This window comes from Eriocheir sinensis, chromosome 40, assembly GCF_024679095.1.
Source record: "Eriocheir sinensis breed Jianghai 21 chromosome 40, ASM2467909v1, whole genome shotgun sequence".
Taxonomy (NCBI): domain Eukaryota; kingdom Metazoa; phylum Arthropoda; class Malacostraca; order Decapoda; family Varunidae; genus Eriocheir; species Eriocheir sinensis.
In genome coordinates this window covers 3,323,170-3,348,053 of record NC_066548.1, presented here as the reverse complement: position 1 = coordinate 3,348,053, position 24,884 = coordinate 3,323,170, and the positions used below count along the sequence as shown (strand labels likewise).

The 24,884-nt window shown below is 38.9% G+C and overlaps 1 protein-coding gene across 2 annotated transcripts in view; it reads right to left on the bottom strand.

Moving 5' to 3' along the window:
• Nucleotides 1-23,353, bottom strand: part of LOC127009226 (double-stranded RNA-specific editase 1-like) — a 33,373-nt gene extending 10,020 nt beyond the window's left edge. The window contains exons 1-14 of one of the 2 annotated variants that reach the window (XM_050882084.1): nt 22,930-23,353; nt 19,032-19,127; nt 18,225-18,371; nt 16,104-16,249; nt 13,393-13,593; nt 11,208-11,457; nt 7,290-7,449; nt 6,468-6,579; nt 5,582-5,741; nt 4,495-4,721; nt 2,730-2,923; nt 2,220-2,362; nt 1,086-1,282; nt 868-956 (exon numbers count right to left, since the gene is read on the bottom strand). In XM_050882084.1, coding sequence (XP_050738041.1) covers nt 868-956; nt 1,086-1,282; nt 2,220-2,362; nt 2,730-2,923; nt 4,495-4,721; nt 5,582-5,741; nt 6,468-6,579; nt 7,290-7,449; nt 11,208-11,457; nt 13,393-13,593; nt 16,104-16,249; nt 18,225-18,371; nt 19,032-19,127; nt 22,930-23,179 — 2,372 coding nt within the window. In that variant the 5' untranslated portion in view covers nt 23,180-23,353. The remainder of the gene's footprint in view (nt 1-867; nt 957-1,085; nt 1,283-2,219; nt 2,363-2,729; nt 2,924-4,494; nt 4,722-5,581; nt 5,742-6,467; nt 6,580-7,289; nt 7,450-11,207; nt 11,458-13,392; nt 13,594-16,103; nt 16,250-18,224; nt 18,372-19,031; nt 19,128-22,929) is intronic. The other variant, XM_050882086.1, reaches the window with a different exon arrangement.
• Between the last annotated feature and the right edge of the window lie 1,531 nt (nt 23,354-24,884).

The window sequence follows — 24,884 nt, the reverse complement described above, 5'->3', positions numbered from 1 at the left end:
AGCAGCACATGACATATATGCTCAGCAAAAAAAAAAGTATATAATATATATATATATATATATATATATATATATATATATATATATATATATATATATATATATATATATATATATATATATATATATATATATATATATATATATATATATATATATATATATATATATATATATATATATATATATATCATCATAATTTCGCTTAATGTCCATTTTCACTTCCTGAGCAGTTGAACGCTTTATGGCTCTCCTCCATTCTACTGTCTTCTGCCTGATGTTCATCCGATCCCATCGATGCCAAGTCTTCTTGTATACACCTTCTCCATGTTTTCCTAGGTCTACCAACTGGTCTCCTTCCTTCTACCTCTAATCTCTCCACAGCACTGTATCCTCACCTGCTCTCTTTACATGTCCAAAATATCGTAGTCTTTCCTTTCTGAGCACCGTTTCCAGGTCCTCTACTCTACATCTACACTGGACACCCTATCTTGCCACCTTATCCCTGCCATATACCTCAGCATTCTGCGATAACTTGCTCTCAATACCTCTCATCAATTTTCTAGTTAGCGCCCATGTTTCTGCTCCATACAACAGATCTATAATTATTTAGGTATGGTCTGGTACAGTTAGGTACAACAGGTTATTATTACTCAGTCTCAAGAATGGAGCTCAACTTTTTTTTCAGTGTCATCCTTTGAACCATTAGTTGTAAATGTAAATTACTGGCAAAAATATTGTACACAAAGTGTGTAGAACAAATCAGTTGATGGAAACTGACCACAGTTGCTGCTGGAAATGACAAGAAGCAATTTTCATACCATGACTGTACACAATTATAGGTGAAGAAATTATACAACAACTTACATATAGAAACTATCCTCTTCCATTGGTTTGCTGATCCACTGTCCCAGGCCAGCCCGGGCAAATGCTGTGCTGACTGCCCTCTTACTTGTCTACAGAGAAGAAAACAACTTCTTTAGGGTCATTTAACAGATGTATAATAAAACAACTATTAAATAATATGGATAAAACAATACAATCAATATGGTAACATTTCTAACCACAGAAATGTTTGTATTTACCTGATAATCTGCAGATAAAGCCTTGATTTCTCCGTATGAAAGACACTTCACAGCCCCAGCGTCCACCTCAGTTATGGTTGGAAGATTGTCTAACAATCCGCAAAACCTTGTCAAGAGATTCCTCTTACACAACCTTGAGAAATTTTCACCTTCTTGTCGGCCAGTCATAGCATTGAGAACTTCTAAACTTTCACCTTCTGCAAAGATAATATTAAGCATTGGAATAATATTTCTATTTTTATCAAGAGGAAAATATAAAAAAACAGGTATGGTAATTATTCTTTAAGTTATCTGGATTCTACCACAAGAGAGATGCTTCCAACTGCCCCCACATGTTATGCAGCACAAGACAGCAGAGTAATGTTACCTCAACAGCTCAGCAATGGAAATATGCACAGTAGCAGCAGCATAACCAATGAGGGTAAGAAGGGGTTGACTGCTATACTGTGCAGAGGTAAAGTATCAGATTATGGGAGGTCATGGAGAAATATAGTGTGGGAGGGGGGTTACTTGAAGAGATCAGGTCTTTTTGCAAGGATGCAAATACCTCTGTGTTTATGAACAGGGAGCTGAGTGAAAGTTCTAGAGTTGGTACAGGATGTTGCCATGGATGCATAATGTAAAAAAGATGGTTGTATGAGAGAAATGGAAGCCTGATTAGTGAAGTTAGGTCCTAGGGTGAGAGTGAGAGATATGGAGCAGTATTTGGTGGCAGGTCTTTTAGTAGGGAAAAGTGGAAACATTTCTGTCGTGGTAACCCCCTTACAGGAGTTCTTGTAGGGGAACTGGGTGCCAAGGACATAGATGTATTAGATAAAATGATCAGTGAAAGAAATTGTTAGCAGAAAACAGTTTTGATAGAAAAAAAATATTGGCAAGTGAAAGGAAATAAAAACAGGAATGAATCTTTCAACAAAGCAGAATTGGAGTGAATAAATTTAAATACACATTTAAAGAGTTAAATTTCAGATTCAAAGGGTGATTATGATAAATGGATTAATAATTCCATTGTTAGAAGAATCTCTTCCACATAATCTCTAGAACGAAAAGGGTAATGATGATTATAATGATAAGTATCTCAAAGCCGTAAGAAAATACTGAACCCATTATTTAGGAGGAAAATTAAATACTTACCACAGTCCCAATTAACAGATATGGTAGGGGCCTTCTGTGGCTGACGAGACTCTGTTGAACTTCCTTGATTCATCTTTGGTTGGTTTAATCTAAATGGAGATGGCAGTCCTTGAACAGTCTGTTCTATCCTTCCACTAACAGCTCTGTAACAAAACAGTACCGGTTAAGTAGGATTTCTGTGTATATATATGTATGTATGTAACATACCAAAATATTTTTAGTGGGGAATACTAGTCCTCTTTAAGTTATTAAATAACTGAAGATGAACATCTCACAGCAAATGAAGTTTGATTTATCTATGTTATGTCACCTATTACAGAAAAAGGCTGCATTGTCTTCACTGATGCTAATATTGATGATACAAGAGTGTGGGAAGCTTTGTTTCTGTGGACTCAGAATGATGTGAACTAATGATTATTGGCTGAAAATTAAAGACTCGGTTACATCAAAGTTGTTGGGGTGGCTTGCTATTTGCATGTGACATTAATACAACTAACAATAATAACACACCTGTACATATGAATTGCACTAAATAATGAACCCAAGACAATAGATTCAAGGTAGACAGGCTCGAGGAAGTGTGACAGGAGAGCACCCTGCAGACCCACAACATTCCATTTGGCTATTTTGTCTGAACACGACATTGTGCGAAGTCTTTCTCCCTGCAGTACCCCATCCCAGGTCTGGATGTTATCTGCACCAGCCTGGAAAACACAAGAGATTGATATCATGAACTTTCTCAGTTAAGGTCATTATGATCCCAGTTTCCCTAAAAAGCAGAAAATCAGTCATGAAAGTATCACATTTTTTTATCATATTTATGATATCAATGGGATAAATAAAGTTAAGGAAGCCACTTATTATAATTATAGCAGACATAATAACCGAATAACCATAAGTAACATTTAACATTTAATAACCGAAAATGACACTTAACGCATGGCCTAGGATGTGCTAAGTTGGATAATATTGGCAATTGCTCCCCATAATGCAATGGAAAAGTAAATGGTTTGGAGTAAGTTGTACTACAAATTCTGAACAACTTGTGCTATAGTTAGGGATGTGCACCACACTGCAATATGAAGTTAGATCAGGTTTGCTTGAGGTATTGTTTGTAAACAAGGGTCAACAATGGAAGAGCAAGTGTCCTAAGTTTTATGTCTGATTCATGTCTCCCCAGAATGTTATTCTCCACAGCTAGAGGGTATCAGGACACCTCTCCTCCCGAAATTGACCTATCTTTCGGCCACTCCTCTAACTCTTTATAGGAGCAGTGAGTAGCGGGCTTTTTTTTTATGCCCTTGAACTGACTCCTCTGCTGAAAAAAAAAAACTCTGTGACTAAATCCAGGACAAGTGGTTCCATTATTAGCAAAGGAGCTATATGAAAGCCACACAGGACCACCATCTTTGTAGTGCTCAGATGATTAAGAATCCAACTGGGATATGTGGTGAGAGAAGTCAACTACCCAATTTGAAGCATGGCTGTAGATCGTCAAAAGACATTTAAGATATTTTAGAATCTAAATATGTTTTTGTTACTAAACCATTGCTCACAAATTAATGAAAACACTTAAAAAAGCTCAGTGATTGAGTAAGCAAAGAATATGGCAAAAGGGCAGCAGAGTTGCACTTTGAGTAGCAGCCAACAGAAAAATACGGTTTTAAAAATAATTATAATGTGTGAAGTTTATGATTTTTTTCTTCAGAAAAATGTCCATGTGAAACAGGGGTACCTCATATAAACTGATGTATCTTATAGATCAGCACATAAAGTTCTATATGCAAAATTCTGCCCTAATGAGGTGTGCACACCATGTTAACTGCTGCAATTCTGAGTCTTACATCACACAGCATTTTTGTCTATGGTCCTCTGGCATGTCTCTGACTACTGCTGTTCACATATTTGCTTGGTTTTATGGCAATTGTAACTGATCTTATTTTTTACTAGTTGTGGCTTTCAGGGATCACATGTAGGATGAATATTCTAATAAACATGAAAGGACACAATAGAGCCTCAAAGCTAAGCTGGAAAATACATCAATAAAAGAGAGGCAGTCAAGTATATCTGTCGCTGGATGATATCGCAGCTAGATTTAGTCAACCATAAGAAAAAGTTGTGCCATTTGACATTTATTTGAATTGTTAACCATGTCATGAAAAAATATATCACTAAATAAATAACCTCATATTAATAATAAAACAAAAAGATATGATAAAAAAAAAAAGGCTGACAGTAAAGACATCTTAAGCCATTGGGGAAAAAAAATTATTACCTTAATTGGAATAGTTCCTTCCCCTGATTCTATTTTGGTTCGCAACAACCCCCGACTCTGTCTGTTGGGATGTCTGTCTGTGCGGTCCGCTTCCTCTTCATGTGGGGCAAAGATCCGTGCATCTCCACATGGGGCAGTGTTGATGTAAAGGTGAAACTTATACTCTGGCTTAACTCGGAATCCTTTTGTATCTTCAAGATCTTCAAAAATAGTGTCAAATGGTCCTCCTGAAAAGAAAATATAAACATATAATTAGCAGCACTGAAGAATTAAACACAAGAACATACAAGCATGTATTATCGGTTCTGAAGAATAAAAAGCCCATTTTGATGGACAAGGAGGCTAGTACACATACTGAATATCTGGAGTCTTCTTTAGACTGATGAGGGGAAAGTTATGTGCCTCACTCCATTCTCAGCTTTGTTAGCTAAATGACTCAAGTGGTGTAGGCAGAAGAGTGATGTATCAATGAGAGATGAACATGAAGATTGCAATGGTAATGATGAGCAGAAAGATTTATTCTATCCAGTGTACAATTGCAAGTGAGCACAACTTGTTCCATACAAGACCAAAGAATGAGCTTGCATAAAAGAAACAATGGAAAGTGATGCTCAGTAGATAGAAGAGTTGTGAAACTTAGCATTATGTAAAATGGTAGAAAGTAGTGATTGTTTCTCAAAGAGATTATGACAAAATTGATGTTACAAAAAGAAAAAAGAAAATGAGAACAGTATATTGTGGTGCTGAAGACCTGATTGATCTACTATTTTATTTAGTGATATTTACATAACTACAAACAGGTCGTTGTCCTTGCTAGTGTAGCTTGAATATGATTCTATTTTCATGTAATAAAAATCTTTGGTCATGATTAGCTATCAATTTAAGCTGTTTAGCAGCTTCACCTTGTGGCATTATAAGAAAGCAAATATTTTATTGGAGCAAAAGTTATAACACTTAGAATTTCAAAACTATTAAAAATTTTTGAATTCACTGTTTTGTGGAATATTTCCTGCTGTTTACACTATGACTCTTGCATGAACTTATCAAGGTGCTGAAAAATTGTGAACAAATTTAACACAAAACTTGCCATTTTTCTTCAACAGCATCATTTTCTCCAACTGTCCATAGAGGAAATGTAGAAGACACCGGCGTGCCACAATCTCAGCATGACAGTCATTGATGCACTGTCCTTGAAGACTCAGATGCTCACCATTGATACATTTAGTACCTGTTGCCACACCTATTACCTACATATTAGACATGAAAAAAACAAAAAACAAAAGAATTAGAAAAGCTCATATAAAAGTAATAAATCTAGATGAAAACAACAAATATACCACTTTTGCTTTAAAAACTGAGCTAAGTAAAAGATGGATACTGCCAGAATAAGACATCCTAAATTTGACATATGCATTACTTTGTTTTATGGTATTTTATATTAAAGGAATAAATGTTCCCAGCATGCTATAAAGGGTCAGTGAGGGTGACTAAATATAATTCAGGTACATGTGAAAAGCACAGTCTGTTCTTGCATGAAGAATGTGATTTAGTCATGTTTGAATTTTGTAATGCCCACTACCCATCATGCTTTATGAGAATACTTGGTTACACTTAAAAATCAAAAGGTTAAAGACAAATTTAAACAAGATTACTGAAATAGAAGCATGATTTATAAGTAATAATTTTTCCAAATTTACCAGCTTGAGAAACACCATTTCAATGAGTAATTAATTCATCTTGGATTCAGAACATATTTCAGTGTGGAGCTTATTATAAATTGTATGAATACCCAGGTTGCTGACATTTTTTTAAATCCAGAGGCTTATTGCAATGGCTGACTTCATAGTGATGGCAATTTAGTACAAAGCTAAAGACTATATTTGCATAAAAAAAAATAGTTCCTTTACTACATTGCTGGTTTTCAGTTTGCACTTAGATTAAAAGGGAAAAAAAAAGTAGTATTCAGTACAGACCTTCATGTCTTCCAAGTCATTTTCATTAGTCATGACTATACCTGCAAGCACCTTTCTTTTGGCAAGGGTTGGATTCCCTGATGTTAGTTCAGAGAACTTCTCACAAACCAATCTGCAAAAAGACATGGATTAAGAATATGTTATTTATGTCCAAATGTTTCATAAGATTTGGAGGCGATATTTAATTAAATAATGTAGGAGAAACTTTGAAAGTAGACAAGGTACATACTCAGAACCAGGAATCAGATGCTCCCTCCTCTTTCTAAACCCAAGCTTGTAGGGAACAACTGAAGCAATCTTGTGATTCAGATACATTGGAAAATAAATAAATGAATAATGACACTGTAAAAGTGAGCTCATTTTTTGTTGATTTTTACTAAGTTGCTGCCTTTTATGAGCAACTTAGTCCCATTTCTGTTCTCAGTAAATTCATATATGTTTCCTTCTTATGGGAATCCTTTGAGTGAAAAATATTGAATTTATCCAAAAATTCTGCTTTATTGTTTTTGCTTGTAAACAGAGAACTGGGAAGGCTAGACTGCAAACTGCAAAAACTGAAGTGCTTTTTCACATTAATTTCTATGATGGGTGCTCTATACATTTTGTGGACACTGTATTTCATCTGCCATCTCCTTTCTCTCCTCCATTTGATTTTCAGCAAATGCTCATTTGATTTTAACTACTACTTTTGCAGCAACAAAAGAAATTATCAGAGCCCTGGAACCTTCCCCCTCACAACGTCTGCATATTTGATACCCTTCCTGAAGCTTTTATATACTATTAGGTAACTTAGGTAATGAAGCTTTTCAAGATATAACTTACTTTGCAATTTTATCAGCAAGTGTCTGAGGCATGTGAATATTGGGCATGCTGGATATAGGTGTGTGATGTAAAACAGCAGACGGTGGAGTGGCAATCAACCCGTACAGCTTGCTCAGGGCTTGACGTGCAGCTGCAGCCTTGGCAAGCTTCTTACTGTTACCTGTGAAAACAAACTTAATATGAATTCATATAATTAACTTACATTCAACAGAAAAACTGCAGTACATTGCTATGACCAATTTGTTTCAGCTTTAAAAGTATAATGTAGTATCAGATTTATTTTGTTAATGAACAATCTATGACTGGCATAACTGATCAACTTGTTTATAAATAATCTTCAGAATATAATTATTAGTTTATACAAGATTATAAGTATTACAAGGAAAATGGTGAGACCATATTCACGTCATTCAAACACATTCCATAATAAGACAGAAGCAACCTGGTAATCTTTACTGCAGCAGCTGATGTTTAACCCCTACAGTGTCATGTGCGTCCAGTTTACACATTTTCGTGCTGGTCAGTGAAGCGTTGTGGGTGAAAATCTTATTAATTAATTTCCTGTCCGATTTCTCGCCACTGAGTGGGTTGTAAGTGGATGTGAAGTGTTCAATCCCATCTTAGGATGACTTAGCAAGTTTTTAGGCCTATAAATATGTGTCTGACCCCAATGCAATGCAGTGCGGCCCAAGATGGAGGACACTACTGGGGAAGGGGGAGATGGAGAGGCTGTAAGGGAAACTTTGGGAGTGCAAGGGGGTGGGTAAGCTTTCAAACTGCTATATCTATGGATGGTGTAAAAAAGTATGGAGGTAGAGACAGAATTAGAACTGCAAGTGAAAACATCAGCAGGCAGGGGCCAGGGTAGCTATCTAAGGGGATTGTTGTTGTTGTTGTTGTTAAAATGGTGTAGGGGTGTCTGGGGAAGGGACATTATCACATATTTGCATCATTGGTTGATGTAACCATGGTTATGAGCTTATAAAATGATTGTTATGACAGCTGGACACCACTGGCTGTCTGCCATGGTAAGGATGGAGGGAAAAAAAAAGTTTAGAGCAGTTTTGAATCAAATGATTGATATTTCCTTACTTTTAGGTCAAGTACTAACTATTTATGCAAGAAAAAAATAGTAAAAAATGGTTGATGCCTGCAAAAACTTATTGTCACAAGGGGTCGACACTGTATGGGTTAAGGAGTGTTACATGTTACTGGCAATTTCTTTTCTTTGAAGCATAATATCTAAACTAGCAGTTAAAACTCATATTACCAGGTAGTTAGTAATCCCTTATTTATCAGTTTTTAGTATAAGCTACAAACATTGATTAAATTTTTTTTTTAAATGTAATGTAAATAACTAAGAAAATATGTCTGATTCCAAGATGGCAGATCTGGGCTGATTTTTTTTTACCATAATTTACTGTTGCTTTTTGTCTTTCTTCCCACATCTGTACTCTCAATTTGCCCTTTTCCTGGTACTATTGGGATGCTCAAGAAGCCATATTTCCACCATTTCTTACAACAGTTGAGGAGGACACTATAAATTCCGAGATTCAGCAAGGAGTTAAAATCAAACAAAAAACCATTGTCTGGTAATGCTAATAGGAACAGTGACATTTTAAAGCGCATGCAAACTGGTGGACAAAAAGTGAGTACGGGGCTGCAGCAAGTGAGGATGTATTTGGCTACAACACACTTAGAACTTGCTTCTAATATTTGGAGATGAATAAAGACTTAGGAAACTTCTTTCCTTAAACAGCAGTTTCATCTACATTGTATTGTGACTCAAATGTTGTGGCAGATTACGGTGGATTGGTGCCATCCATCTCCAAATTCACCATGACATTTTATGTTCCTTCTGAGTAAGTGGGGTTGACATAGCTGCCTCCCTGGCAGTTGGCCGTTACTATAGTCTGTTCCAACAACTCTGAGGAAAGCAGATAGCCATTTCATTCCTTTACCTCTTAACATACATGCACTAATTACATGAACAGGGTAGCTGCATTATTACTATTTGATTATTATCAATAATAATATAATGTATAAAAATAAAACAAGGCAAACCATAAAAAAATATTAAAATAATAAAAAAATGAATTACCTTGTTCTAACAAGACCACCTTGAAGGGGTGGGGTAGGACTGGGCTACCATAGGCAATGCTTGTGGCAGACCTTAACCCTTAAAGTGCCGGTGTCGACAGCTGGTGCCTGGGTTCAAACCGCGGGTGTTGACAATAGACAACAAGGCAGTTTTTGAATTTTTTGAATTTAATTTAATTTGTTTGTGCTGAAGTTGAGTGAGCATGTCGTTATCTTTCAAACAATACCCAACTATGCTCCCTTGACTAGTTATTGGTCAGTGTATGTCTTGTGTTAGCTTTGAGAAGATGTCCGTTAGACATCCCACTTCTTCTCACCTTCCGGTGAATTTCATCCACAGGATGGGGCCCCTTTGACCTCAGCACCCATCAAGGGCATCAGGAAGGCTCTTTATTACTAAATCAAAGAAGGGAAGTGCACTAGCGGTGGAAAACTGTCCATAAAAATGTGTTTTCAGTGATCCTATTCGATATTCTGTACTTGCTCTACCAAAGGTCATAAAGTCTTCAAATTAACAGCATAGGACAATTAATGGTATACACTTTACAATGATATTTCATTCAGTCATGTGAGGTAAATAGAAGTGAAGATATAAAAGGTTGAAGTGAGGTATGTTTTTGCCTAAATATGCCCACGTGGCAGGACAGGCATGGCAAAACAACCCCGCGCTTTAAGGGTTAAGGTGCTGCTACAGTCCGTTCACTTAAGCTGGATCACTAGCTTCTAGCTGAGAAAGCAAGGACACTGTTAATTGTCTGTTGAAAGGCAGGGTGTCAGATATCTCCATCAATCAATACACTAGTCTAGGATCAAAATATCTTTAGGTTCATAAAAACTTTATTAACTCATCTGTTAAACAAGCTGGGCAGATTTTGTTGACATCTGATTAAAAAGTGATTGTACAACCAAAACACAATTTTCAAAACTCAACATTAAAAAGAGTAATTATGATTATTAAAGTCAGAGGACACTTATGTTTATACCAGTTTTTACTTATTAATGATATTTGCAGCAATAATGGGATCAATTTTGGAATAAAATATTTGCTCTTGTACATAACACCCACCTGAATATGATGGTACTTTCAAATTTTAGACAAAGTGCAATTTTAAGAGAAGACAAAGAAGGATTTGTAAAAATTGGTAGTAACATTAAATGCTATTCTCCGAAATATACTCACAATTAATTAATTTATTTTTTACCTCGTAGAGTTTTGAAATTCATAGTATAATTGTACAATGACTGCTTAATCCAATGATGTCAACAGAATCTGCCAGGCATGACATGAAACTACACGATTGTGTTGGCGACAGAGACGTCAAACACCTTGCCCCCAATGGCCAATCAACAGTGTCCTTACTTACTAAGCTCAGGAATCAATCACCGTTGTGAGGGATCCACCTAAAGAAAACTTTCCCACTTCATTGTTACTGTAGTTAATATAGATGCATGAGCCTTAAGTATCTTGAATCTTTTCTTTAGCTCCAAAAATTTCAGCTATTCTTCTTTCATCGATGCTGAAGTTAAATTATTGTTATTTAGAAATTCAAGACCATGCTCCATTCTATCTGCAAGACCTTTGTAGCACAAGATGTGTCCATCAGGCAATTTACTATGAATGCCTCAGCCATCCTTCTAACCTCTCAGACACTGATGATGTCCAGTCCAGTACATTTCAGATCTCTAGCAAAGACTAATATAGTTTTAAGTCTTTTCTTAAAGACCTGCCTTGGTACTCATTCATGAGTTAGTGATTATAACAACCGTAGCTACAAAAAAATAGAAAATTAGTAAAGTATATAAAAATAAAACACTTACCTGTGCCTTCAAATAATTGTCCATCCACAGTAACTTGGAACGTGAAGGTCTTAGCATGAGGTTCTCCAGACTCTTGTCTTAGAGTGTAATCGACACCCTGCCGCAATTCATTCAAAAGCATAATTGGATTCTTGGATGTCTGTGAGGGTCCTGTTGGAATTGTTGCCACTGGGGAGGGAGTGGTGCTGGCCACACTGTTGCTAGAGTCCCCACCAGTAGCTGATGCCGACAATTTTGTCGGAGGCGTGTCCTGTAAGCCACAGCCCTGGCACCCTTTAATCGGCACGTAAACACACTAAAAGGATGGTTTGGCACCAAACTTCACACCACCACTTTTGCAACCAACAAATATACAGCCCCCATCAGCATAGGAAAAGCATAAAAGTGAAAAGTAAATGTCTGTGTTCCTAATAAGAAGATGGTATGTGACAACTTGAGAATGAAATGAAAGAAATAGCCTACCATGCAACAAACATGATTTCAATTAAGTTACTCTTCTTAATACGTATATTCCTCCATTAAGTAGGATGTTACAAAAACCTACTATAATAAAATCACACCTCTACAGATGAAGAAATAAAAATAAGATATTTAAGTGATAAACCAAACAAGCTGTTAAAGGTTCACATCTAAATTATATTGACAGAAGGAAATGCTTGATGGCTCAACTGTTAGACTGGAAAAGCTCAATACTGTCATGATGGCACTAATGATCATTGTGACAGGTATAGTGTAAAACCAATGCTGCCTTCACCTAGTTCACCTTGATTAATATTCATCTTCAGAGCTCATCAATGATATACTAATAAGATACCTGGTCAGCTAAGAGAACATCACACCTCCAAAATCTAAAACAGGGTCGTTCCAACCAGGGGTGTGGAGTTGGAGTCGGTCGGGAGTCAAGGAGATGGCTACTTTAGGCTGGAGTCGGAGTCGGAGTCAGTAAAAATATCTCCGACTCTGACTCCTTTACGTGATCTATCCTCATGTAAATACTTGAGTGCACTGCTAGGCCAGTGTTGCCCATTCGTGGGAAATTCCCACAAATTTGTGAGAAAAATAAGCTTTTATTGGAACATTTGTGGGATGACATTTCAAGCAAGCAATTTGTGGGAAGTTTTTGTGGGAATATTGATTTAAAGTGGATTTTGTTGTGTGTGTGGAAATTTTATATTTTGTGATGTTTTGCATGCAGGGGGTGATGGAATCAGAGTTGCAGTCAAAGTCAGAATTTTCATAATTCAATTCCACACCCCTGGTTCAAACCTCTGAGCAATTCTAGATACATTAGATTCTACTAATCCAACAAGCTTCAAAATGAAAATCAACCAAGCACATATGAATTCTTGTTACTGGTTCAGACAACAAGAGGGTACCTAGACCTAGTCTTGCTCTTAGAGAACTTTAGAGAAAAAGAAATGAAAAGACTGACACTAAATGAGAAACCAGTATATAAATAACCTATCATGAATAATTATAAAGAATAATCACAGACCTTCAATTATCGCACCTCAAACCAAAGTGACTTGTTTTCAAACTGACCTGTATTCTTTCTGCAAATTATTGATACCATCTGGACGAAAACTATTTTTTCCTTTGCATATCTAGTGACGAGACATCTCCTCCCAAAATTGGAATATACTCAACAGAACTAAAAATAACCCAACTGCAATCATCTGTACAGAGCAGCTACAAGCCTCAAGAAATTATTCTAAAGGAAGCTGTCATCCATCACCTGATAACTCCCTTATTAGCCTAACTTGGAAACTCCAACCTAACAAGAGGGAGACATCATGGTTGCTCAATATGGGAGCATAATTGTATATTTACTTAGTCACACGAGTGATGGGTTGAAGTCTGAGAGCGTGCCAAATTTACCTCTTTTGATAAAAAAAAGACAAGTTGACGGGATAGAATATAGTAAATGAATGCAGTTAAGAATATAGATTACTTGAATAAAAACTACTTTGAAATAAGTTATGGACCTGAAATTTAAGAAAAATAAAAAATAAAAAATTCAAAAAAAAAAAAAAAAAAGATTAGTAATTTACTACTTAGCTACTTGGGCTTGATATTTGTGAAACTATACAAATTTTCAGTGGTGAGAAAACTGCACACATAAAAATTCAAACAAGTATACTAAACCAATGAGATCTATGGTCAGTATTATCACACCCTAACTTACACCACTGGAGGAGCCCACACCAAACCCAGCCTCAGAAACATCACTGGTGAAGTCCTGGGGCGATGTAATGTTTGTGCCCAGTGCCTCAGCAGCATCAGAAGCATTAGGGAACTGCAGGAAAGATCTCAATGTTGCCTCTGCAGCGGCATGTTTGGCCAGCTTCTTGCTGCGACCAGTGCCTTGATAAACCTGTCCATTAAGCTGGGGAAGAGAGAATATTTTGTATAAAAATGCACCCATATCAAGTTATCAACTGTTTGGTTACCCACGGCAATATACCGAGATACTCAGAAAATTCTGAATATAAAGCCAAAACAGGTTATGAAGTTAGTTGGGAAAAAACAATTTTGAGATCCCTAAAATGTAATTTTGTGCAGACCTATTACACGCATTGCAAAAGTAAAAACAAACAATTAAAATTCACCATTTTCTGCTGAGTAAGTTTTTTAAAGAGCCACCAGCACCATGCCCTAACATTTCTGAGATTACTACAGGCCCTGAACCAAGCAAACCAATCACGGTTTGCAGTACATATTTCTTCCTTTGCACTCCTTACTTGTTGGTACTGATGAAGCTCAGGGCTTCCAAGTGCACCATAGCAGGCTTTTTTCTTTTTTACCCTTAGAGCTGCCTCCTTTACCATAAAATATAAAGGGGGATGGGGAGGCAAGGGTGAAGAGTTGCCATTTATTGTGGACCATTTACCTGTTCTTGACATGTGGTTTGAATTGGCATATTGAGTTATCATTTTTATTCTTTTACCCTTAAGTGATTTTTTTTTATCTGTGGATTCCAATAAATTGAGCCTTCATAAGTAGAAGTCTGCCTGTATATCCTTCTGAATAGAAGGCAATTAAGAATCTTCAACTGAAAGTAGCAGATTTGAAGAGAATGCATCCCACACTATTACGAGATGTTTTACTTCATACCATACAACACCTCCTGCAGAAGGAACTCGGTTTACCAGACTGCACCGCATCCAAGAAAACGCTTCTCACTGACCATATGAAGAAACATTGCATTCAATTTCTTGAGAAATGCACACACAGGACACTGGTAATGTGGATGAAAGTCGTTTTCAGATGAAAGAACATCTCAGGTGCTCCAGGTGAGTTCTAAGGTTCGTCACCTTATCTGGAATAGTTGATATGACCTTGCTTATATAGTGCAGACTGTAAGCACCCATAACTGGAAATTGTATGGGAATGTCTCAGAGAAAGAGGGAAAAGAAGCCTCAATTTTCTTCCATAGAACTGGATGATGATTAGTGAGTAGTACATTCAAATTCTGTAAGATCAAACTATTTTGACCGATCTGCTGTTCACAGGCGCAACTTTTTTCGTGTATTATTTGGTTCAAGAAAGGTAACAAAATGGCTTCAGGATAATTGAATTGAGGTCCTACACTGGTCAGCAACAGTCCAGGCCAAATTCTGATAGGAACCTGCTTGCAGTACACAAAGAAAATCATGGCAGAGAAAACACCCAATCTGGACAACCTGAAGATTGAGCTGATAAACATTTGAAGGAAGGATATGTCCTTCCATAATTTCAGAGCGAGAAAACTAAGTGATTTCATGACTAAATGAGGTTCTACAACACAAAGGAAACATGACATGATACTGATGAATATCATTTCATAGTACAGTAAAACCCCGATTATCCGAAATGGAAGGGGGGAAGCCTCTTTCGGATAAGCCAATTTTTCGGATAATCCGGATTTATGGCCGCCATTTTGTGAGGTCGAAGCACAGGTAGAACGCGATGCGACTGCCCAGTGTGAAGTGTGTGACGTGACTGCCGCCGACTGACGATGTAAACAATGAAACCAAACAAACACACGCTACGCTAAACAAAGTAGTACGCTTAAAACATGTGATGTAAATGTTTTATTGTATGTTTGTCTGTGTGTCTCCTTGTCTGGACCAGTGTATGTTGATACTTGTGAGCGTTGCAGATCTGAATTGTGAATGTTGCAGAGTGCGATTGTGAATGGTTGTGCAAGCTTGCAAGTGTGACCTTGATGCATCGTGCAGGTGGAGACACAGTATGATGACTCATATTATCGCGCAACTCGTATGTTGGAAGGGGAATGTGGCATGGAGTGGAGAGGGGAGTCGTGTTTGTGTCGTTGTCTTGAGAGTACGGTGTGTGAGTAGTCGTGCAGTAGTTTGTTCGTTCGCCGCACCTACGTCCTTGCTGGGGCGAAGGTGCGGACGTGGTGTTGTTGAGAGTTTGTTTAATGTTTTTTGTCTAATACATTGATCTATTCGTTACAAGCTATTTCGGCAATACGTATTAGAAAGCATATTCATTTTAACTTCTTATCAATTTTAAATGTGTTAATATAGTACATATGTAGTTACTTTTATTTATTTTTGATGTTTTATAACGTCTTAGTATAGGAAAAAAAAAAAAATTTAATTGCATTATCAAGATCAATTTCGGATAATCCGGTTTTTCGGATAATCCGCTTTCGGATAATCGGGGTTTTACTGTATATAAAAATTGTGATTTATACTGGTTTTTGTTTTTTATGCCTTGGGGGAGAGGCCCTAAGTTGATTTGAGACAGGTTTATATTGATTGATCACTATGCTGTCTTGCCTGAGGGGAAGGCACTGCACAACTTTGATGTGTGGTGTACATGGCAACATGTGTGAATACTCGTTGCCTCTGTATAAATAACCTTGAGAACAAAATTCAACCCTACCTCTACAGAAACTGTGAAGACTGGAGCATGTGAAGGTCCTTCCATGGCCAAGGTTTTGTACACTAGACCAGGTCGCAGTTCATTCAGTTTGCTGATCGGGTTCTTTGGTTGAGGAGGTCCTGTTTTACGCCGCTTAGCTGCAGAGTCTAGGAAAGACCTTTGAATTACCCTCATGGGTGTCAATATATGAAGAAAGAAATGCTACACCTGAAAGTCTGCACAAGACTGGTCTTATTTCTCTTTCCTCTACAAGCAGCTAAACCATGCATTGATAGCTGCTCATGTACAGGTAGTCCTCAAGTTACAACAGGTTTTGAGACCGACAGGCAGGTCATTAGCTGAATTGGTCGTACGTAGAAATTTACATAAAAAAATAAAAAAATAAATAAATAAATAAAAAATCAAATGTCCTGCCACTCAGAGAGATGTGTTCCCATACATCATTCCCTCTCCCCCTGACCCACCTCTGTCTTCATGTGCTTGCCTCATTCCAGCCCTTCATTCGGGTGACCCTTTAGTCATGCAACATTGTGGAAAGTCACGAAATTAAGCTACCAAGTTTTGCCATGATAGTGTTGTCAGCCAAATGTCCCACCACATCGCTGTGTGGCATAACTCAAGGACTACCTGTATTCTCCAAGTTGTAGTAGTAAAAAGGATACAAGATAAGTTCATATTAGCCTGCCTCCAAATCTGATATCAATCAACTTGGCTTAGAATTTACGGACATTCTTAGCATTAATTACTTGCAAATCCAGATCATCCCCAGGTATCAATGATTATATAAGGCCTGCCAAATTTCTTTACATTCTTTCTGCATCTTGTTTTCCTCAATTCATGTTCATGTCACCTTGTCCTGTCACTATCCCTTACCGGCAAGTATGCCCTGTCTACATGCTCCAGGCTCTTTGTGAGTTTGAATGCCATGATTAAGTCACCTCTGTCTCTTCTTTCTTCTAATGTAGGCAACTTCAGGTGGGACAGTCTTGCATAATCCTGTAGTTCTCTTAAGCTTGGTATCATTTTTGCAACCACTCTTTATACTCTCCAACTTGTGTATGATTTTTGTATTTTCAGGGGAGGTGAGCACAACACTGTTGCAGTTTTAATCTTGATCTTATCATAGATAAGAAGGCTCTCTCTCTCTTTCTCTCCTCATTATCTTGATTAAATAAGCAGGAGGACACAATTGCACTTAAATAAATCTCCATTCCTATAATCTGCAATTTATCTCATCCTCTTTCTACTTCTTTAATTGCATTCACTTACATTTTCTCTTTCTTGGAGTCTCAGGCGTTTGAGGGCTGCTGAACGGGCAGCAATCCTCCTTCTTTACCTGATTTGTCTCTTATAATAATAATAATAATAATAATAATAATAATAATAATAATAATAATTAATGATAACTACAATAATAAAGTGTGTGTGTGTGTGTGTGTGTGTGTGTGTGTGTGTAATCCTGCTATTAGGAACTTAGGAAGTTCCTGATAGCAAGGCTGAGAAGGCACAGAGAGGGACTGCATAGTGATTGGTTGGCAGTTTGAATGCATGACTGTGATTAGCTGGAGTATGACATCATGAAGGCTACCACTACTCTGTGGACTTTGTCACCACATGTACTGTAAGTCAGTCTATCTTGGATGCTAATCACAATGGAAGCATTAAAAGTAGCACGAGGCTTGATGCCCACCCACAGGACGGTAATCAGACACCAGTATTCCATCAGTTGTATCAGAGGGTTTGGTGTGGAAATGCATCTTATCTCCCCTCATCTTCCTGCCTGACTTACTTGACTTTTCATCTGCACCTCTGATCTCTCTTCTCATTAGATGAGCCTTGTATAGTATCCCAAACAAATATTGGTCAATCAGTCTCCAACCTTCTACAGTTCTACACACATCATCTTTACCTTATGCAGTATTATGTGAAATATAACTTCCTGTACCTAAACTGGCAGTAACAAAGTATACATTTCATGGTGCATTACTATTTAAGTTTCCTTCAGAGAATATGAAGCTTAACATATGATATGTGTATCATATAAATATTTACATCATAATAAGGCAAACTAAGGTTTTATCAATCCCTCATCTTAATAACATAAGTACAATCATTACCAACCTTGCTGATCACCCATCTCAACGTCATGGGAAGAGCTACGCTTGAGGGAGTGAGCCTGGCCGCTTTCTCCATTTTCTTCTTTTGACATCCCACCCACACTTCCTTCTCGGTGTCCATGGCCATTCTGACGTCCAATTTCTCCATTTCCTGAAAATAAGTAAATAGAATTAACATAATAAACCCTAGCCATTAATTTTCAACAAAGACAGCAAAAATGCAAAACCCTGATAGTATACATAAGCACAAATGGAAGAAGGGGCAGTTTCAACAGTGTTGCAGAGATCCTGTCTGCCTAGAAAAAATGATTCACTTATAAAAATACATCACTATTAGCTTATCTTCAGTAGCTTACTAGGTGTATTTTTTACATCTGGTAAAAAAATAAGTCCCTTTATTAAAATTACTTTGTATCTAATTAAGTGGGGTCATATCATACTCTGCGAGAAAGGGGCTGTAGTCAGTGATATGTATGGCAGCATGAGTTACACCCAACCAGGCTAGTGGTGTAACTTACAAGTACTGTATCCCCCTGTACGATGTATATTACAAGTGCATGCTCAGTATTTCAGTTCAATGCAACATCAATCTTTTATATAATGTGACCTGTCATGGAAGCTACCTTGTGTTAAGATGACATCCTAATATAAATGTTAATTTCTACACCCAAGTTTTTCATCAATATTCAACTTCATAATGCAGCAACCTATTCAACCCATTTCCTCATACACTACTGCACCCAACACCGTCACTGTTACTACACAATATTCCCACCACACCGAGTCCCACACAATCACTACAACACTGTACTTGTTTTTGGCTTTGGTCTTTGTCTTCGCCTGCGTGTGACCCCTCTTGATCGCCGCTTAGTGGACTTTATTTCAGTACTTTCCCATAAAAGCTTTGCTGGAAAAAAAAGGGAAGGAGAAAGACAATCGGTTATGCCATTAGTGAAAGAAAAAGAAACCCTGCAAATCTTTTTGCTTTTCCCTTTTAGATTTGGATTTTGACACAACAAAACAATTAGCAAGTGAGCAAAGAAATGTGGATGAATGATAAACAGAAACAGTATGGCAATTAGGTGGGTGCCACCATCAACCTGTTGAGGACAGGCAGAAATTGTTTGAATGGAAACTTACAAACAGAAACAGAGAGAGGTTTGAGTGTAATATAAGAAAATGGAAGAACGTGCAGTGAAAGCAGTGAAAGGTGACTGAACAAGTGGAAGAATGAGATAGAGAAAGGAAACTCTGGACTGGAATAAGGAGAAAGAGGCACCAAAGTATGAAGAAAGGTATGAGGGAAGCCTGGGAGGTGATCTTTTTTTCCAAGATAGAGCATGAGCTGCCGTTACAAAGGTCTGATCTGAGAGAAATCCCACGTCACCTGTGATATCCTGTTGAGGACGGGTGTGGGATCCTTACACACACAGAAACATTGATAGGTTAGAACAAATCAATACCAAGGCGGCTAGGTTCATTACAAACTCAAACGCCTGGAATCACAACAAGGATCAAACAACAGATAAACATGGAACCTCTTCACATACGCAGACAAGCACACAGATTTACACTTATGTACAAGATCACAAACACTCACATTGACATTGATCCACATACATACTTACACAATGTACTCGTAACACACACATCCATAAATACCAAACATATCACACTAACACTGACACATACAAGCACTCATATTTTCCACGCACGATACGTGACTGGAACAGCCTCCCTCAACAGATTTTAGACTGCAGTTCAATAGACTCATTCAGAAAACAAATACACACTCACTTGTCACCACAACACACCAACACTAACAATTACACTTGATTCACTTCCCTCCCCTGCATACCCGGCTCCCCCGTCCCCCCAACAGCAAACACAAATATGCGTGTTATGCACCTGTACAGGTGCCCAGCGCATTAATATCCAGATCCAGATATCAAGATCATTGCTGCCAGGGCAAGTAGGGTCTGCTACAATGTCACAGCCCTTCAACAACATCTTATCTGTTCACTTCTTCTAGGCCTGGGCTAGGCCTACAGATAATACAACATATGCTGTCAAAGATCCATGCTAATTTTTGTCTTATTTTGAGAAGGAAAATGCTTCTTCAGTGGTGGCAAATGTGGTAATATGCAAGAGAAATGGTTATTAATGTGATGATTAGCACATAAAATTCAATCAGAAAATTATGACAATCCTCAGTGAGCTGGGTGTAATTCTGTAGCAATACCAGGCCCTCAACAGGCCCTAGCACCTGCCTACTAAAACTTACGCAGATATAGGGCACAAGGAGTGTCCTATGCTGTGAATAACTATTTTTTATAGATCAATGACATTGAATTGGTGCACTGCTGCATGGTACACATGTGAACTAACTTATCGCCATATATCACTTAATAAAAAAAATCCACTTGTTACCTCTAGTACGGTAAAGCCAAGCAAGATCACTCACTGTTATCTTGGTAAATGTGAGTAAAAAGTAATTTTGCTTGTGGGAGGTGACAATGTCATAGTGGCAGTGTAACAAGGACAGAGGTTTGGGCTAGGGGTGAGGGGGTGCCCCGGGGTGGGGACAAGGGTGCAGTGGTGGGCAGCAAGTGGCAAGATTAAACTTGCTATCCTGCGAGAAACAATCAGCACTGCAACTGACTCCACAAGTTTACAGGGGCAGTAAATGCAGATTTAATGATAGGAAAACCTTTCTCTTCTATGGATATTCTGCAAGATTGCAAATCCATGAATGAGGGAGGTTACCTGTAGGTTATTCTGGAAGATTTAAATGTGATAATCATGATTCTGATAACTATTTCCTTTGGAAATTACTCATTTTATAGTTTTAAACAGCTAATAAAGTGGTGATGATTTATAGTTTAGCAGCAACAGGCTACTATCCTTAGTGGCGATAGGTTATTAAATATATACTAGGTTTATATAAGAACAAAGTCTGCAAGATGCCGGTAGGCCTGTACAAGGCAGCTCCTGTAAACGTAACCCCACCTATCATCATTGCCCATGAATTTATCTAATCTATTTTTGAATGTGACTATTGTTTTGGGACTCACAACCTGACTGCCCAGCCTGTTCCACTCATCTACCAATCTCAGTAAACCAATTTTTACCCATGTCTTTGTTGAATCTGAACTTATCCAGTTTAAATTTATTACTACAGTATGTGTCCTACCTGGTTATCTTACCATCAGAACCTTATTAATATCTCCCTTATTAAAGCCCTTCATCAATATTTATAAACCTTGATCAAGTCTCCTCGCACCCTTCGCCTTTTTAGAGAATTTACATGGGGTTCTATAGTCGAACTCCGCTATGAAGTAATTTTGGGAGAAGCCCTCGCAGGGAATTCCCTCATCACAGCCCTGCCAAACCTACCCATGATTATCGGATTAGGACAGTTGTCACCTCTGCCACCACCAGTCTCTCTCTCTCTCTCTCTCTTGCTACCATTTGCCATGGGTTCAGAGGTGGGCAGATCTGCTATCTAGAATTGGGTGTAGCTACTTCTGAATATTTACCCTAGTTTCAAAAAATATCATATAGTTCCATGCACAAAACCATCACCTGAAAAAAAATATTGGTAAAAAATTTGGGCTGGTTGGCTCTCAAAAGATTAACCTTTCAGCATGTCATGCCTTGGGAGTTTTTTTATTTTCTCTTTTTCTATTTTCCTACACCTCTGCATGTATCGAAACAACACACGAGAAATTAATCAAGACAAAGTGAGGGTATTCGCCGGCTGCCTGGGATTGAACCCGCGACCAACGTGACGGGAGAGCCACTCCTTACCAAGTCGGCCAAAGAGGTACCCCATTGGCTAAGTGGGTTATGGGAGGCTTGTTCATCAGGCATAGTCGCTGCACTACACATAGGTGTACCAATAATTAATGTGTGGGGTATTTATAAGTAGAAATGAAGAAAAATATTAGTCATACCCACCCTACATCAATGATTCCAAGTCATGATATAACCCAGATTTGGATGTAAACCAATCATCGTGTCTTGAAAATGCTTTAAAATGAGCAAACTGTAAAACTAGCATGTATACCCTGTATGGACTACCATTTGCCACCGTTGGCGCTTCCCGTTCATCATGTGTTCGTCACTCAATAGTGGCAGTGTGCAGAGGAAGCAAACAAGCCAACATTTGCAATGGCACTACTTGTCAGTGACACTCAAGAAACTAATCGGTGACACTACACACGATTAAATGGATTACAATATTCAAAATTAATTAATTAAGTCCAAAATTTTAAATTGACCCCTAGCAATATGGCTCCACCCCTCCTCAACACCCCAGCTGCTATAGAGGGCTTTAACACAAATGCCACCCCCTAGTTTAGTGAACAAAATATCATTGCAGAAGTGAGTAATTTGCGGCAGAAACTACTAAGAAATGCGAAAGAGCACGCTAAGATCTAAATATAAATGTTAACCCCTTGAGTGAAGTTGGTGGAGGACTGGAGTAACATCCTAACTTTGGGTGCTGGTGCCCACGGCATCTACGCTGTGAACGTCACCAAAAACCTGTGTAAAAATAAAAACGCGGCGAATGGTTCCCTGCAGGCCGGGCCGCGCCTCCTCCTGCCTGGCCGGGCTGTCAAGGAGCCGCGCCGAGGCACCCCCGCAGCGTGGCCCTGTGCCTGCCTGGACCATGGACGTGCGGGGCGGGGCGGCGGGGCACTCACCGGTCTGGGGCGGCGGCGGCGGCATCATCTCCATGTCCGTCATGTGCACGTCCTCCACGTCGGCGTCCTCGGGCCGATACTTCTCCTCCTTCACATTCACTGCCTTGGAGACGGCCAGCATCGTGTCCTCGGGGCAATACTCAGGCACAAAAACGTCTGCAGCCTGGTGACGCCGCGGCCTTTGTGTTATTGGTGTCTGGGGCGGCAATGGCGGCGCTCCCTCCCCGGTGTAAACAAGGCGCTGCCGCATGCGCCTGCGCCGCCGCCCGCCGCCAGGGGCCGCGCCGAACCACGGTATTAATAACGCTAGGCTGCCCACACTAATGACATAAAACACACACAAAGCATTCCTAGACTTAAGTGAGGAAGTAACCTTACGTTGGCAACCTCTGTATGAATGGTGACGCACCGTTAAAATGCCGCACTGTGCAAACACTCAGCACGGCACGGCACCGGCGGGCAGCTCAAGCGAGGGATGCTGACGAGTTCACGGATGGCACGATCTTTATTTAGATCTTAAGGGATAGAGACAATAACGAGTACTTGTGCTGACTGTGTGTACTCACTTGTCACCACAACACACCAACACTAACAATTACACTTTGATTCACTTCCCTCCCCTGCACACTCGGCTCCCCCCCAGTCCCCCCAACAGTCAACACAATTATATGAGTGTTGAAAGGTGCCCTGCGCATCATTGATTAATCCAGTCCAGATCCAGATCCAGGAGAACACTACTAATTGGAAACTAGGACCTGGATTTATAGGTGCTGATGTTGGATGTATGCTAAGTGGTTGTTAAAAAGCAGAGGATGAAAAATTGTAGGAACTAAAACTGAAATTTGTATCAAAGTGTAGAACCAACAAGCACAAAGTAGTAGGAGGTATTTCGCTGTTCCAACTGTAATGTGTGGCCTATGAACGATGCTATGGAGACTGAATGGTTAACCGCTAAGATAAACTTGAGATAGTTAAGTAGGAGGAATATTTCTAGGCGTAAATAGGAACACAGCTGTGCTGTGCTGGAACATTTTTGATGAAAGAGTTATGAAAGCTGTTCTAAGATATAAAACAAGGCTAGAAAAGATGGATGATTGTTGGTGGGCACATAAGGTGTATGACTGGAATGGAAATAAAAAGTACGTGCCATGTTACAAGATGACATGATATAGATTATTATAGAGGGATGACTAGTTAAGCTAAAATTGTTCACAGAAACAAGAGATAGGAACATAACGTAGGTGGAAGAAAAAGATAGCGATGTACGTACGTACGTATGTACGTACTCAACTCAGGAACGTACGTGCTCAACTCAGGGAGGTACGTGCTCAACTCAGGGACGTACGTGCTCAACTCAGGGACGTACGTGCTCAACTCAAACTCAGGAACGTACGTGCTCAACTCAGGGACGTACGTGCTCAACTCAAACTCAGGAACGTACGTGCTCAACTCAAACTCAGGAACGTACCTATGTGGCCATATAATGTGGGGCAGGCCAGTATAGTCTGCCAGGGACTCAAATTTCGATGGGGTGGGGGGGGTCTCTTTCTATCTATTAGGGGGCTTTCCTTTTTTTTATATTTTTCTTTCTTTTTTCTTCAAGCATTCATATACGCTTTCAAATGAAGAACTTTTGGGGTACTAATGAGGCTTTGGGGGGGTCTAAGCTTCCCCACAGCCCCCCGTGCTACAGGTCTGATGGGGTGGTGGTGGAAGAGGTGACAAGAGTAGAGTTTATTTCGGTTATGTTATAAAAAATATCGCTGCCCTTCCTCCTACCACAATTCATGGAACGATATAGATGAGATTTCAACACCTGAAATCCTGCTCTAAGAAACCTCTCACACGTGTCCTGGGTCCCGGGGTAGTGAGTTCTTGCCCACCACAGACTCAGGCGCCAGAGATGAAACGAACACCAAAGTCACGCACAGCTTGGCGTATTCCCCCACTTGCAA